This window comes from Sapajus apella, unplaced genomic scaffold (assembly GCF_009761245.1).
Source record: "Sapajus apella isolate SASKATOON/1434 unplaced genomic scaffold, GSC_monkey_1.0 scaffold25, whole genome shotgun sequence".
NCBI classification, from domain to species: domain Eukaryota; kingdom Metazoa; phylum Chordata; class Mammalia; order Primates; family Cebidae; genus Sapajus; species Sapajus apella.
The window spans coordinates 11257486-11272197 of record NW_022436965.1 but is presented as its reverse complement, the minus strand read 5'-3'; the positions used below and the strand labels follow the sequence as shown (position 1 = coordinate 11272197).

The 14712-nt window shown below is 42.0% G+C and overlaps 2 protein-coding genes across 5 annotated transcripts in view; both read left to right on the top strand.

Annotated features, from left to right (window-relative positions):
- The window catches only part of SOAT1 (sterol O-acyltransferase 1), a 72066-nt gene extending 67661 nt beyond the window's left edge, over window positions 1-4405 (top strand). For all 4 annotated transcript variants that reach the window (XM_032291272.1, XM_032291275.1, XM_032291276.1 and 1 more), the window contains 2 exons: window positions 65-210; window positions 1909-4405. In XM_032291272.1, coding sequence (XP_032147163.1) covers window positions 65-210; window positions 1909-1965 — 203 coding nt within the window. In that variant the 3' untranslated portion in view covers window positions 1966-4405. The remainder of the gene's footprint in view (window positions 1-64; window positions 211-1908) is intronic.
- Window positions 4406-11615: 7210 nt separating this feature from the next.
- Window positions 11616-14712, top strand: part of AXDND1 (axonemal dynein light chain domain containing 1) — a 117415-nt gene continuing 114318 nt past the window's right edge. The window contains exon 1 of the mRNA XM_032291279.1: window positions 11616-12716. Coding sequence (XP_032147170.1) covers window positions 12620-12716 — 97 coding nt within the window. The 5' untranslated portion in view covers window positions 11616-12619. The remainder of the gene's footprint in view (window positions 12717-14712) is intronic.

The following is a 14712-nucleotide window of genomic DNA, read 5'->3' as shown; positions in this document are numbered from 1 at the left end:
AGGCTGGTCTCGAACTTCTGACCTCTGATAACTGTATATTTCTTTGTTGCCTTCCTGTCTTTAGTGGCTTTCAACTTCATTGTCAATGATAGTCGGAAAAAGCCAATTTGGAATGTTCTGATGTGGACTTCTCTTTTCTTGGGCAATGGAGTCATACTCTGCTTTTATTCTCAAGAGTGGTATGCACGTCAGCACTGTCCTCTGAAAAATGTGAGTCACCAATCTGGTTGGTGTGCAAAAGAACCTGTTTGTCCTCTGATTATGAGAGTTGGTGGGCAACGTTGAGGTGGATAGTAGTGGAGATTATGATGACTTAGTGTTAAAGAGAGGGAAATGAATAGTAAAAGCATTAGTTTATTATCTGATTTTGTACTTGAAGTTTTTCCCTTTTTTTCGTTTTCTTCACATTTAACTCCCCTAGTTTTTGGTTTTCTTCTTTTAGTGCTTTTTCTTTAGCCCCTTCTAATTTTCTGTCTCCTGGAACTATATATATTCTCCAGGGTTTTCCTAATGCCATGTATGTCCCTACTACCACCACCTAAAACATAACCTTTTTTTTTTTTAGCCTCTTTCTTCTAAATAAACTCACGTAAAAATATTGGATAACACTGAGATGCCTTTCATTTCTCTTGATTCTATTTTTTGTTTCTTTTTTTGGTAATTATATTCAGGTTTCATTCATTCTTAGGACTTTAGTTTTTAGCTATACACGGGTACAGACTTTAGGAGGATGCTTTTACTTTTTTTAAAGAATTTTATTTTCAAGTAACATAGTATAGGACATAGACTGAGGAATTTCCCAGCAAACACTCTGGTTAATCTAATGAAAATGATCTAGTTAATTAGATCTACTAGCACTAGCTGAATTACTTCTTATAGTTATGGATAGAATTTCATGATGGAATCACCCTAAGAAGTAGGATTGCCAGGCTTCTTGTCTATATAGGACATGTCCTGTATTTAATACTTTTGTCCTGCCTTCTGTATTGGCTTTCTTAGAATACCCTAAATGTGTTATAAAATTCAGCAGATAGAGTTGTTTGTCTCAAGTTCATCTAGTCATCCTGTACTTGTATTTGCTAAATTTGGTGGCCCTACTAAGATGTCATTCAATCCCGACAACTTTCCAGGTTCAGAGGGGATGCCTTCTTGATATATTTCCTAGGTATTTCTCATAGGCAGCTGTAACTGAAGATGTCCGTAATACAATTACTCAGTTGCCTCTCCAAAGTTTCCCCTCTTTCTGTGTACCCTGTTTTTGTTACGCTGCCTCAAGTCTCCCTCCTTATTTCCTATTAATCTCCTTTGAGCATCTGAACTAATTGCTCTTGACTGTCCCTGGTCAACCGGATTCCACATGTTAGATTTATTCTCCTAGCAAAATCCAGTTTGGATGCCACATCTTCCCTGAAGATTTTTCAAATTCTTGCTTCCCTCTCTTTCCTATTTCAGAACTTTTGTAGTGCTTCACCTGCTCCTCCTTTAGATAGTTCAGTAATTTTAAACCTTGTATTAGTCATATATATATATACACATATTCATACATATATTTGTTGTATATATATTTATCATCCTTAACCACCATTTACATTTTAAGGTACTAAAAGTAGGGCTGTACTGAAATAAAAGATGCAGAAAGAAATAGTGCCTATTTAGAAATTGGTCAAAAGTCCACACAATTGTATATAGTTTACTGGACTTTAAAAGCTTTATGTGAAGCATCTAAATTGAATAAATCTGTGTTATAGATAAAAGTACTGAACATCTTTTGGAATACCTTGAGCGTTATTGAAATGTTGGGAGGCATTTTAGAGATGTACAATGTATAATATTAATACCCGTCTACCTCCTCACCACATCTACTCTGTACACAAATAATTTTTCCCTTCTTATTTTTCCCCATTGTAGCCCACATTTTTGGATTATGTCCGGCCACGTTCCTGGACTTGTCGTTACGTGTTTTAGAAGCTTGGACTTTGTTTCCTCCTTGTCACTGAAGATTGGATATTCTCCCTGATTTGGAGCCAGCTGTTTCCAGCTGTTACTGAAGTTATCTGTGTTATTTGGACCACTCCAGGCTTTACAGATGACTCACTCCATTCCTAGGTCACTTGAAGCAGAATTGTTGGAAGTTCACTGGAATCTTGTACACTTAAGGAGAGCAGAACTTTTTTGTGGGGGTGGGAGGGGGAGAGAAGGCAGACTAATATCTGAAGTAATGACATTGTTGCTGGGTCATATCAGCTTTTATCCCTTGGTAATTATATCTGTTTTGTTTCTTGACTCTATCCAATCAGAGACTAAACATCATAATTTCTTGGCCACTGAATTAGCCAAAATACTTATGAAGAAATCACTTAAATACCTCTGGCTGAGAATTTTTTTCATGCACACTATTGGAATGTATGATGATTAAACGTGCAATTGGGGAAGAAAAAATATGGAAGCATTTTTGCTATTTCTAGTAGAAAGAAAATACATTTTCCAAAGATAATGTTATACATCCTATTTTGTAATTTTTTTGGAAAAAGTTTAGTTCTCCTCAGTTTTTACCTTGTTTTATCTGTAGGTCATGATTTTTGTGAAGCAAAAAGATGCCTTTTACCATGAATTCTTGAGTTTACATCAATAATACTGTATATTAAGGGGATCAGAAGTAGGAAGGACAGAATAAGAGGTAGCAGAGGAAAAAGAAAAACATTTCCTATTTAACTTCCAAAGTAATTTGTAAAAAAGATTTGTAGAGTCAATCATGCGTTTAAATTATTTTATCACAAATTTACCATGAAAGATACTCCTTTTTAACTTTTTGATAATGACTTCTTAGAAGTTATTTAGAAATATCCTTTGGAACAATTATTTTATTGTCTAATAAATATTGATTTATCTTGAATTATTTTGCAGACTAGTGAGTCTGTAATATAAGTATTAATCACTTCCACCCATATTAAAGTGATCATTAAGGATGCAGAAGCTGGCTTCTGCATTTGGTCAATTATTATGCTTTTAATGGTAGTATGTTTTTAGGTAGAATAAATTAATATATGATTGGTTTCAAGGAAATGTGCTCTATTATGTAATACTTTGATTTTATAAGATGCCCATTTCTAATACAATGTGTGTAGGAATTATTTTATTTGTATGTATGGGGTATGATTGTAAAGACTGAGCATTGGAAGGGGCATTAGAGACCATGTAGTTCAACTTTCCACCCAAAGAAGTAAGATTTTGAATAATTTAAATGATTGTTGTTACTTGGAACAGCAACTTGAGAGGCTCTCCTGGTATTGTTCGAATTGTTTTGAAGTCAGTTTGAATCTCATAAGAAGGTAAGCAGAGTTAATACTCATAATTTGAACCACAAGTATCCAGCTTAATCATGTATCTTCTTCATGATACCATTGGCCCAGTTTAGGTAACTTTCAAACATTAAATCCAACTTCAGTGGACACAAATCACCTCAAAGGAAGTTATTTTTAAAAAGTATTCTGCATGTTCCCATAGTAGTGTTCTGTACCACAGTATTGTAATTGTAATGGAACCATAACCTCCCAACTAGTTGCTTTAATATGGCTTTTAATTACTGGCATTTTTCTTAAAATGAATCAGTCTCTTGAATTTATAACTGCATTTTAAATATATTGAGAACACATTAGTCTAAGACTTGGTTAGGTGTAAGCCAATCTTTTAAATCTAGAGAATGGAAGTTTTAGGTTTATATTTCTGTTAAAAAATACTATAGATGTGACTCTTATGAGAAGACTTTGTTGCTCTGTAGTGTTTCTGAATACTGTATTTGCTGGATTGATCAAGGCTATTTTTCAAAAAGCTCTCTGCTTCCTGTTTTTGTTTGTTTGTTTGTTGTTTTTTTGAGATAGAGTCTTGCTCTGTCGTCCAGGCTGGAGTGCAATGGCACAATCTCGGCTCACTGCAACCTCCACCTCACAGTTTCAAGTGATTTTCCTGCCTCAGCCTCCTGAGTAGCTGGGATTACAGGCAGGTGCTGCCATGCCCAGCTAAATTTTGTATTTTCAATTGAGACAGGGTTTTACCATGTTGGTCAGGCTGGTCTTGAACTCCTGACCTTGTGATCCGCCCACCTCGGCCTCCTAAAGTGCTGGGATTACAGGAGTGAGCCACTGTGCCTGGCCTCTGCTTCCTCTTATTAGTGATTTTTATGTCCAAGATTGTGACAACAAATGACATGTAGAACTACAGACTGTTTAGAATGTTAAGACTGTTCTAAGAAACTTTCAAAAACAGTAAACACTTCAAAGAATGGTCACTTTCTGTGAAAGAAATGGTTTGATAGCCATAATCTTATTGCTAGCTGCTTTTAGCAAGTCTTTTCTTGAAACTACCACCTATGCTTTTTAAAGAAATAAAAACTAAAATCGCTTGCTAATGTGTTCCAGGAAGATTTTTTTTTTTCTATTTTGCTCTTGTACTGAAAATAATTTTCACTTATAGGATACTTTTTTCCTTCTGAAAAGTAATAAACTTTTTGTTTCTGTAAGACGTAATGATAGTAACTGTTATTTTGGGCATATTAACCAACAGAACAACTATGTAGTCTGTATTTCACTTTCTCATTAGATCTCTAACTTGACCTTCTTGTACCTTTATGTTTGACTCTTTCATTGTCAATCCTGGATAATGATGCAAAATGGAATTTTGTTTTGTTTGTTAGTAGATTCATGTAACTACAACTGTCCAGGTAAAGTTGCTTGCCTCATGTTAGAATGTAATTAGAAAACTGAGGTTGCTTTATAATTATTATTATTATTTTTACAGAGTCTTACTCTGTTGCCCAGGCCCGTTTTTTTTTCTTGTACAGATGGGGTTTCATCATGTTGCCCACGCTGGTCTCAAACTCCCAGACTCAAGGGATCTATTTGCCTCAGCCTTCCAAAGTGCTGGGATTATAGGTGTGAGCCACGGCTCCTGGCTCCTGGCTCCAGAGTAAATTTTTTAATGGATGATAGCTCATATTTTTTTTGTGTTTCTGTTTTTAAAAAGATAGGGTCTTGCTCAGTTGCCCAGGCTGGAGGGTACTAGCATAATCCTAGCTCACTGCAATCTCAAACTCCTGGACTCAAAAAGTGCTCTGAAATACCTAGAGCTACAAGTGCCTGCCACCACACACAGCTAGTTTCTTTGTTTTTTGTAGAGATGGAGTCTCACTATTTGCCCAGCTCAAACTCCTCACCTCAAGCAAACCTCCCACTGCTGAAAGCTTTGGGATTACAGGCATGAGCCACCATGCTAGGCCCATCCTTTTGTTAACAAAGTTTCAGTGACATGCTTACTAATCTTATGCAAAATTTCATTTCGTTTATGTAATACTACCCAATGCAGTGCTACTTATGGTATGTATACATACACTGTATACGCACAAAGATCTGTTGTGGGCGTTGTTTTTATGTATCTTGTCTCTAGGCTTTATGGCTTTGAAATGGAGGGAACTGGATATATATGTTTTGAGGAATAAACTGAATGTTTTGAGTGAAGTTTATATAAGGATTTGACTGGTTTTTAACATTATTAGAGTTTCTATCAGGTAATACACTGTTGGGACTGTTTGTTGAAATAAAATGCTACATACAGCTGGTTGTGGTGGCTCATGCCTGTAATCCCAGTACTTTGGGAGGCCAAGGCAGGAGGATTGCTTAAGCTTAGAAGTTTGAGACCAGCCTGGGAAACATGACAAAACCCTGTCACTACAAAAAATACAGAAACTAGCCAGTGTGGTGGTGCACACTGTATTCCCAGCTCCTCAGTAGGCTGAAGTGGGAAGATGGCTTCAAGCTGGGAGATGGAGGCTCGGTGACCTGTGACCACACCACTTTATTCCTCAAAACATCCAGTTCCCTCCATTTCAGAGCCATCGGCAACAGAGCGAGACCCTGTCTCAAAAAACAAGTTACATATAAGTCCAGTTTAAAGAGAGGATAACATGCAGATACCTTAGTTGAAACAGAATGTGTATCCCTTCTTTCCCACCCTGAATTTCATGCCTAGTTTGAAAATCACTAGACAGTAACAATAAAGTTGATAAGCTTTAGGTTGGTAGGAAAGCTATGTAATCTATAGTCTACTAAATCCTCGTATGTTTTTGGTAAAATATAAAGATTTAATAGCTAATTTGGACTTAAGAAATTGGGTTAATTTCACGAGTGCATATCACTTTTGACTATATTAGTCAAGCATATTATTAAAGTTTAAAAAAATCTAAGACTTCTGTACTATTTTTTTTTCCAGAGTGCTCTCTTCCTTATTTCTACATTACTACATTCACATTTCTGCTGTCAATAAGCCCTAATGGAGTGATAAACTTTAAACTAGTAGACACTGCACCATGCTTTGTGGTGGCGTTTTCTGAATGAAATGGTAGCTGTACTTCCTGTTTGTTTTTAAATACCTTTGAAACAGACAGTTCATGCACCCCATTGTTTAGAGATGCAGTTTGAATTTCCATGGGAAAATGTGCCAATTTGGGGTTGGGAAAGGAGCTGAAGCCCGAATCAAGACTCTGCCGTTTCGGGGTAGTGCAGCAGATTCCTGCATCTGTATCTTTCCAGTTTGTGCGTTAATCCATCGTGTTCTGAGCAGCAGAAGGGTCATGTAAATCTGAAGTTCTTATTAAAGGTTTTTCTACAGATAAAGATGTCTTTTTTGATTCATTCTTGTATATTATTTTCCCGAATTCCTATTCCTCCCTCCCCCTGCAAGTCCTTGTCTGATCACTGTTACCAATACTTTGTTTAGTAGGAGTTGATTGTATTAGCATTAACTTAACATTTTTTTAATTTAAAAATACACAAAAATGGCAAAATACTGTACATGTGAATGTGGTAAATACATTTGGAAGACACCTAGTCTGTTTTGTTTCATTTTTTGAGACGGAGTTTCGCTCTTTTTTGCCCAAGCTGGAGTGCAGTGGCATGATCTCAGCTCAGTGCAACCTCTACCTCCTGGGATCAAGCGATTCTCCTGTCTCAGCCTCCCGAGTAGCTGGGGTTACAGGTGCCTGCTACCATGCCCAGCTAATTTTTTTTGTATTTTTAGTAGAGACAGGGTTTCACCATGTTGGCCAGGCTGGTCTCGAACTCCTGACCTCAGGTGATCTGCCTGCCTCAGCCTCCCAAAGTGCTGGGATCACAGACATGAGGTACCGCGCCTGGCCGAAAACCTAGTCTGTTTTATTTTTTTATGTTTCTGAGACAGAGTGCAGTGGTGCGATCTCAGCTTACTGCAACCTCCACCTTGGGTTCGAGCCTCCCCAGGAGGTGGGATCACAGGTGTGCACCACTGTCTGGCTAATTTATGCATTTTTGGTAGAGATGCGGTTTTGCCATATTGCCCCGGCTGGTCTTGAACAGACTTCAGTCACCCGCCTCAGCCTCCCAAAGTGCTGGGATTACAGGTGTAAGCCACCGTGCCTGGACAGAAACCAAGTCTGTTTTAAAAGTAACTTCAAGTGTTTTTGGTATTAACTCTGTGGTTCATGTTCATAAGTGCTGTTCATCTTAATACCAGGCAGCTTTGTATGCTGAATATAGCCAAAAGAGGAGGCAAATAACTGACCAGGACTTTCTTGTCCAGGCTAATGAAGGGGAACTGTGTTAAAGATTACAAAGAAATTGTGGGACCCAATTGTCACTTTGTATTTGCATCAAGAAAAGCAGTGACAGTGACTCTTCTGCTGCCTCTCTGCCTCCTCTTTCTCCTGAGGTCGTTATTTGTTCCTTGATTTCTTTTGCTCTTGGCCTTTTAAAACTTTTGAAGTGGCTGAGTGCAGTGGCTCACGCCTGTAATCCCAGCACTTTGGGAGGCCAAGGTTGGTGGATCACCTGAAGTCAGGTGTTAGAGACCAGCCTGGCCAATATGGTGAAACCCTACCTCTACTGAAAATACAAAAATCACCTGTGCTTGATGGTGCACGCCTGTTATCTCAGCTACTTGGGTGGCTGAGGCATAAGAATAGCTTGAACCGGGGAGGCAGAGGTTGCAGTGAGCCCAGATCACACTTTGGCACTACAGTCTGGGCGACAGAGCAAGAGTCGGTCTCAAAAACAAAACCAAACCTGTGAAGGGATCTAAGAAAGAACAGCTCTGCCTCTATTGAGTAGAAATGGACTTTAGGTTTTCAATGAAAAGTGAGAAGCGGTTGGCGAAGAAGTATGCCTTTTAAGACTAGGGGAAACCCAGCTTTGGAGCAAGATAGGTTGTTTCCTCTTTGTTATCTTTTGACTGTGTCTCCTCCAAAATTCAGCTATTGGCAATGTGCTGTTATCGAGGCAGTGCTTTTTTTTTTTTTTTTAGGCAGGCTCTGTTATCCAGGCTGGAGTGCAGTGGTGTGATCTGGGCTCACTGCAACCTCTGCCTCCCAGGTTTATGTGATTCTCCTGCCTCAGCCTCCTGAGTAGCTGGGATTACAGGCGTTGGCCACCATGCCCGGCTAATTTTTGTATTTTTAGTAGAGATGGGGCTTCACCATGTTGGCTAGTATGGTCTTGAACTCCTGACCTTAGGTGATCAACCTGCCTCGGTCTCCCAAAGTGTTGGGATTACAGGCATGAGCCACTGTGCCCGGCCAAATTTCTCTTTATTATAAATTACCCAGTCCCAGGTATTCTGTTACGGCAGCTCAGACGAAGACACCCTTTCTCCAAAGAATCTACCCAACATAGGAGCCTATTACAATGAATACTTGACATTGCAACATTGTGTCTGATGAAGCACATTTTATAGCAATAGACAAGGAGTACTCTCTAGTTACCGTTGATGACCTAGCTATACACACCTGGCTGTGCAGTGCCAGAGGTGTGGGAAGGGAGAAATTCCTTCAGAAGTTAACTCTGCCCCTGTTTCTTGGACTTAGTGGCTGTTCATTGCTGCTAGGGGCAAAGCCATAGTGTTGGAATTTTTTCTTTTTCTTTTTGAGACGGAGTGTCACTCTGTCGCCTAGGCTGGAGTGCAGTAGCACCATCTCAGCTCACTGCAACCTCTGCCTTCCGCGTTCAAGCGATTCTCCTGCCTCAGCCTCCTGAGTAGCTGGGACTACAGGCGTGCGCCACCCTGCCTGGCAATTTTAAAAATATTTTTAGTATAGATGGGGTTTCACCATATTGGCCAGGCTGGTCTCGAACTCCTGATCTCGCCATCCGCCCATCTTAGCCTCACAAAGTGCTGGGATTACAGGTATGAGCCACTGTGCCCTGCCCAGAATTTTTTCTGATGAATTTATAAAAACTTAGAGTCCATTTAGGCTTGGATGGCTATCATTTGGACTCAACCAAATTCATGCATCTGATTTATAAAACTGACATAACTTTGTAAATTTACTATGAGAAATCACTCAGAGTAGCATACTCAAGGTTGGTAATGATCATTGAATTTGCTCTTTGTAGAAGCCCAACTTGTTGTACGATGAGCAAGATGAATATATTCTCAATTACTACATAATCATTTGCCAGATACTGTGCTATGCACTGAAGACATGAGCAACACGCATATTTTTTCCTGTAGGCATGCCCATGTGTGAACCGAATGATAAAGTCTGAGGCCTCATTCAGTTTTAGGGATGCCATTGCGTAGAAGCAATACTAGAAGCTACTCTTTCCCTTGGAAAGTGCTTGAGTAGTGCCTAGATTTCCTCCTCAGTGTCTGCTTTTAAAAGTTGCTAATTGGAGGCCTGGTGCTGTGGCTCACGCCTGTGATCCCAGCACTTTGGGAGGCCAAGGCGGGCTGATCACTTGAGGTCAGGAGTTTGAGACCAGCCTGGCCAATATGGTGAAATCCCATTTTTACTAAAAAATACAAAAGTTAGCAGGGCATGGTGACGTGCCTGTAATCCCAGCTATTCAGGAGGCTGAGGCAGGAGAACTGCTTGAACCTGGGAGGCAGTGAGCCTAGATGGCGCCACTGTACTCCAGCCTGGACAACAGAGTGAGACTCTGTCAAAAATAAAAAATAAGTTTCTAATTGGTACCTTTTTTTTTTTTCTTTTGCTATATTAAATACAAATATTGGCCTACTTCCCCCTCAGATTCCTTTAGGGAGCTTTGCATGCTCTAAGTGCCTGCAGATGTGTGTATAAATCCCTGCCCACGCACTTAGAAAATGAGTTGATAAGCCAGGCGTGGTGGCTCATGCCTGTAATCCCAGCTACTTGGGAGCCTAACGCTCCAGAGAATCATTTGAACCTGGGAGGCAGGTTGCAGTGAGCTGAGATGACACCACTGCATTCCACCCTGGGCAACAGAGCGAGACTCCATCTCAAAAAAAAAAAAAAAAAAAAAAAAAGATAAAAGATAAAATTAGAGACTAAGCTGGTCTCAAATTCCCGGTCTCAAGCCATCTTCTAGCCTAAGCCTCTCAAAATGCTGGGATTACTAAGGCAAGAGCCACCACACTCAGTCACTCATCCATTCAACTTCCTCCCCGCACTCCCCACCCCCTCTCGTTGCCCAGATTGGAGTACGATGGCATTGCAACCTCCACCTCCCAAGTTCAAGCGATTCTCCTGCCTCGCCTCCCGAGTAGCTGGGACTACAGGCGTGCGCCACCACACTGGGCTAATTTTTGAATTTGGTATTTGTATTTGGTAGAAAGGGGGTTTCATTCACCATGTGGATCAGGCTGGTCTGGACCTGACCTCAAAAGATCCGCCCGCCTCTACCTCCCAAAGTGCTGGGATTACAGGCATGAGCCACCGCGCCCTGCCTCATCCATTCAACTTTAGCCCTTTGCTGAGAGCTTCATACCCATGTGTTAATACATAATCAAATAGTTATTTCCCATTTCCAACCAGATATCTCAATCTTACTGCAAACTCAATATATCCAAAAGTCCTAAACGGAACCTTCTCCAAAGCCCTCCTCTCAAAACGAGAAAACAACCTTAATTCTGTCAACACAGAACTGTCCAACTGATTTTCACGTTTGTCCAGGCACTGTACTAGGTGCTAAGGAACATGGTGATTGAATAAAAGTTTCCTCCGCATCTGGAAGCATCTAGACGCTGGGCTTCTCCCGGCGGTTCATTATTTGGCACTAAATCTCTGCCTTCATATGAAACGATCCCTCACCGAACCGTGCCTCAGTTCGGAGCCAAGGCGCTGATGGTTTTATTTCCTGAGAGCAGGTTTTTAAGCCAGAAGACCCGACAATTTTACCAGAGCTGGTTCCACCCAACCTCAATCCTCCTTCCCTGCCCCAAAGGGGTGAAAAATCTGGACCGAGGAGAACTTCCTTGTGCTCCGGGAGGCGTTTAAGGGTCCAACGAAGACGTGATCGAAATGCAACGAACTGGACGGCTTACCCAATTAGGGACCCAGTTTCTTATTACCCAACTTCCCTGAGTCTGGCTTTTAGAAAAATATCCAAAGCGGCTGGGCGCTGTGGCTCACGCCTGTAATACCAACACTTTGGGAGGCCGAGGCGGGCTGATCACCTGACGTCAGGAGTTTGAGACCAGCCTGGCCAATAGGGTAAAACCCCGTCTCTATTAAAGATACAAAAATTAGTCGGGCGTCGTGGCGGGCGCCCGCAATCCCAGCTACTCTGGAGGCTGAGAAAGCAGAATCCTTGAACCCAGAAGGCGGAGGTTGCAGTGAGCCGAGATCGCGCCATTGCACGCCAGGCTGGGCGACAAAAGCGAAACTCCGTCTCAAAAAAGAAAAGAAAAGAAAAGAAAAGAAAAATGTGCAAAGCAACAAAAAAGAGCTGGAGAGATGGAAACAACTCTCAGAAGACCCTGGCATAACCCGCGTGCGTCACGGGCCGCAAGGGTCTTCCCGTCCAGCGAGCCGCCGCCGGCGCCTGCGCACTGACCCGGCCCGCAGCCGGAAGCCCCGGGGTGAGACACTTTCGGATTCTGTGGCAACGGCCGGATTAAACCTTTTTCTTCTCCATTACTGTTGAACCCACGCTGTGATTTAGAACACAAGAAACCCCAAGAGGCTGAAGGGATTGTCTTAGCTGTCTCCCTCCTCCGCCGGCACCGCCGAAGGCAGCCCCTATTGAGGCCACTAAGCCGCGGGGTCCTGGGTTTCTATGACGACAAACAGGCGTTCTAGGAAAGGGCGAAGTGACTGGATGCCGGGTGGGAACGCAGTGTGTGGGTAGGATCGTGGGTGTCCCTTTCCCGTCATTTTAAATCAAGAAACAGTGCGAGCCCTGCACAGCTCCCGAGTTTGTGGAACTGGCGCGCGAGCCCGCTGCCTGTGGGGAAGGTCGGGGTCCCCAGCCGAGCTACTTGCGGAGAGTGGCGCCCGTCAGGGGTGCTGGCGGCCGCCGAGCGGGTCCTTCCCGCCCTCCTCCGTGACCCTGACCCTGACCCTGACCTGACGCGTCCGCTAAGGCTTCTTAATCGCGTCACATGACCCTAGAACATAGCGGTCGCCCCGAAGAAGGAAAACCATGCTAGATGAATTCTTAACTGCGATCTGAACCTAAGTACTTAATGGGTGTCGTCTTTTTTTTTCTTTTTCCCTCTGGCTGCAGGACTATGTAACAGCCTGCAAGTCCCAGTGCGGCGCTGATTTGTGTCTAAATTAGCTTTCCAGAAGACTATTTCGAATTACTAAACAAAGTGATAGGTGGCAGTGTTTATTATGTCTCTTCCGAAAACGCCCTCCAACCCGCTAAACTCTGCATCGACATCTGAGAGCAAAAAGTTAAAAGTATCTGTAGCCAAGGAAGAGACCAGAGGTAAACTTCGATGATTTTGAAGTCATAACGGTTCTTGGCCGAAAAACAGAAATCACCTTCTAGTCATCGTGTTTTTGTGTGTGTGTCTTTTTTTTTTTTTTTTTTTTTTTTTTTTTGAGTTGGAGTCTCGTTATATTGCCCAGGCTGGAGTGCAATGGCACCATCTTGGCTCACTGCAACCTCCACCTCCGGGTTCAAGCAATTCTCCTGCCTCAGCCTCCCGAGTATCTGGGATTACAGGCATGCGCCACCATGCCTGGTGAATTGTTTCATAATTTTAGTGGAGACAGGGTTTCACCATATTGGCCAGGTTGATCTCAAACTCCTGACCTTATGGCCGTCCACCTCAGCTTCCCAGAGCTGGGATTACAGGCGTGAGCCACCACGCCCGGCCTCAGCCGGTTTTTAAAATCTGAGATTCAGAATGCCTTGATTAGCTACACTTTTTCTAACACACTTGCTTAAATAAAACAAGAAGTCATTCCTTTTACAGTATTTTGAGTCAGCATCCTGTTTCACTACTCCACCTAAATACTGTGTATGTTTTTCAAATGTAGATTTGTATATTGTTTTAAATTCACCCTAAATATCAATAGTTGGGTTTTTTTGTTTTGGTTTTTTGGTTCCTGGTCTTTGGCTTTAAGGAACTTTGAAAAAGTAATAGCGAGGCTGGACACAGTGGCTCACGCCTGTTAATCCCAGCACTTTGGGAGGCCGGGATGGGAGGATCACCTGGGGTCAGGAGTTCGAGACCAGCCTGGCCAATATGATGAAACTCCATCTCTACTGGAAATACAAAAATTAGCTGGGCATGGTGGCTCGTGCTTGTAGTCCCAGCTACTTGGGAGGCTGGGGCAGGAGAATCGCTTGAACCCAGGAGGCAGAGTTTGCAGTGAGCCGATATTGTGCCATTGCATTCCGGTCTGGGGGACAGAGCAAGACTCCATCTCAAAATAAATAATGGCAGAGATAAGAGAAATGCAATTTAGTACAACGTGTCAATTTGTATCAGCTTTTAGTACTTTTTCTAAATGAGAGGAATTCCTTAAGATTTTCATTCATATGCAGGTCTATGTTAGAATTAAGAATCGGCTAGTGTTATCCTTACCCGGTATTCTGTTAAAGCTTTTCCCAGTTTCACTTGCACCTTGTGCTAAAGCTCCAAGCCCCACCAAACTTTTTTTTTTTTTTTTCCTGTTTCTTTTGATCTCAAGCTCTCGGGAGACAGAGATTTGGTAATGTAAACCGTAACAACTTTTGATAGTGATCAAAGCATGTTTCCTCCTTATAGAAATAAATGTGAACCATACCATATTAGGGGCATGAATTAAGAACAATGAGAACTCAACCCTGCCTAACTGACTTCATAGGAGGGCTTTTCCTATGTTAGCCCTACTACCTGCCTTTATTACTACTCGGCCCTATTCAGGCAGGGTAGAACACTCTTTACAGTTCCCATTCCACAGATTTGTCAGCTCAGATTATTCCACTCTCATTTGCAACAACCCCAGTTCCATTTTTGCTTTTTTTTTTTAGATGGAGTCTTGCTTTGTCACCCAGTCTGGAGTGCAATGGCTTGATCTTGGCTCACTGCAACCTTTGCCTTCCAGGTTCAAGTGATTCTCCTGCCTCAGCCTCCCAAGTAGCTGGGATTACAGGCGCCTGCCACTGTGCTCGGCTAATTTTTATATTTTTAGTAGAGACGGGCTTTCATCAAGTTGGCCAGGCTGGTCTTGAACTCCTGACCTCGTGATCCACCCGCCTTGGCCTCCCAAAGTGTTGTGATTACAGGCGTAAGCCACTGCACCTGGCCCCATTTTTACTTTTAAGCCCAACCCAGATCCTTTCCACTCTGTAAATGCCTCGGTTTAATGCAATTATTCTCACCTTTGAATCCATGTAAGAAAAAAATTACTAAATAATTTGAGAGCTTGGGAGAGAGATTTGTCATTTTCATATGAAAGGGAAAATAGATATTCATTACCATCTTCTTAAG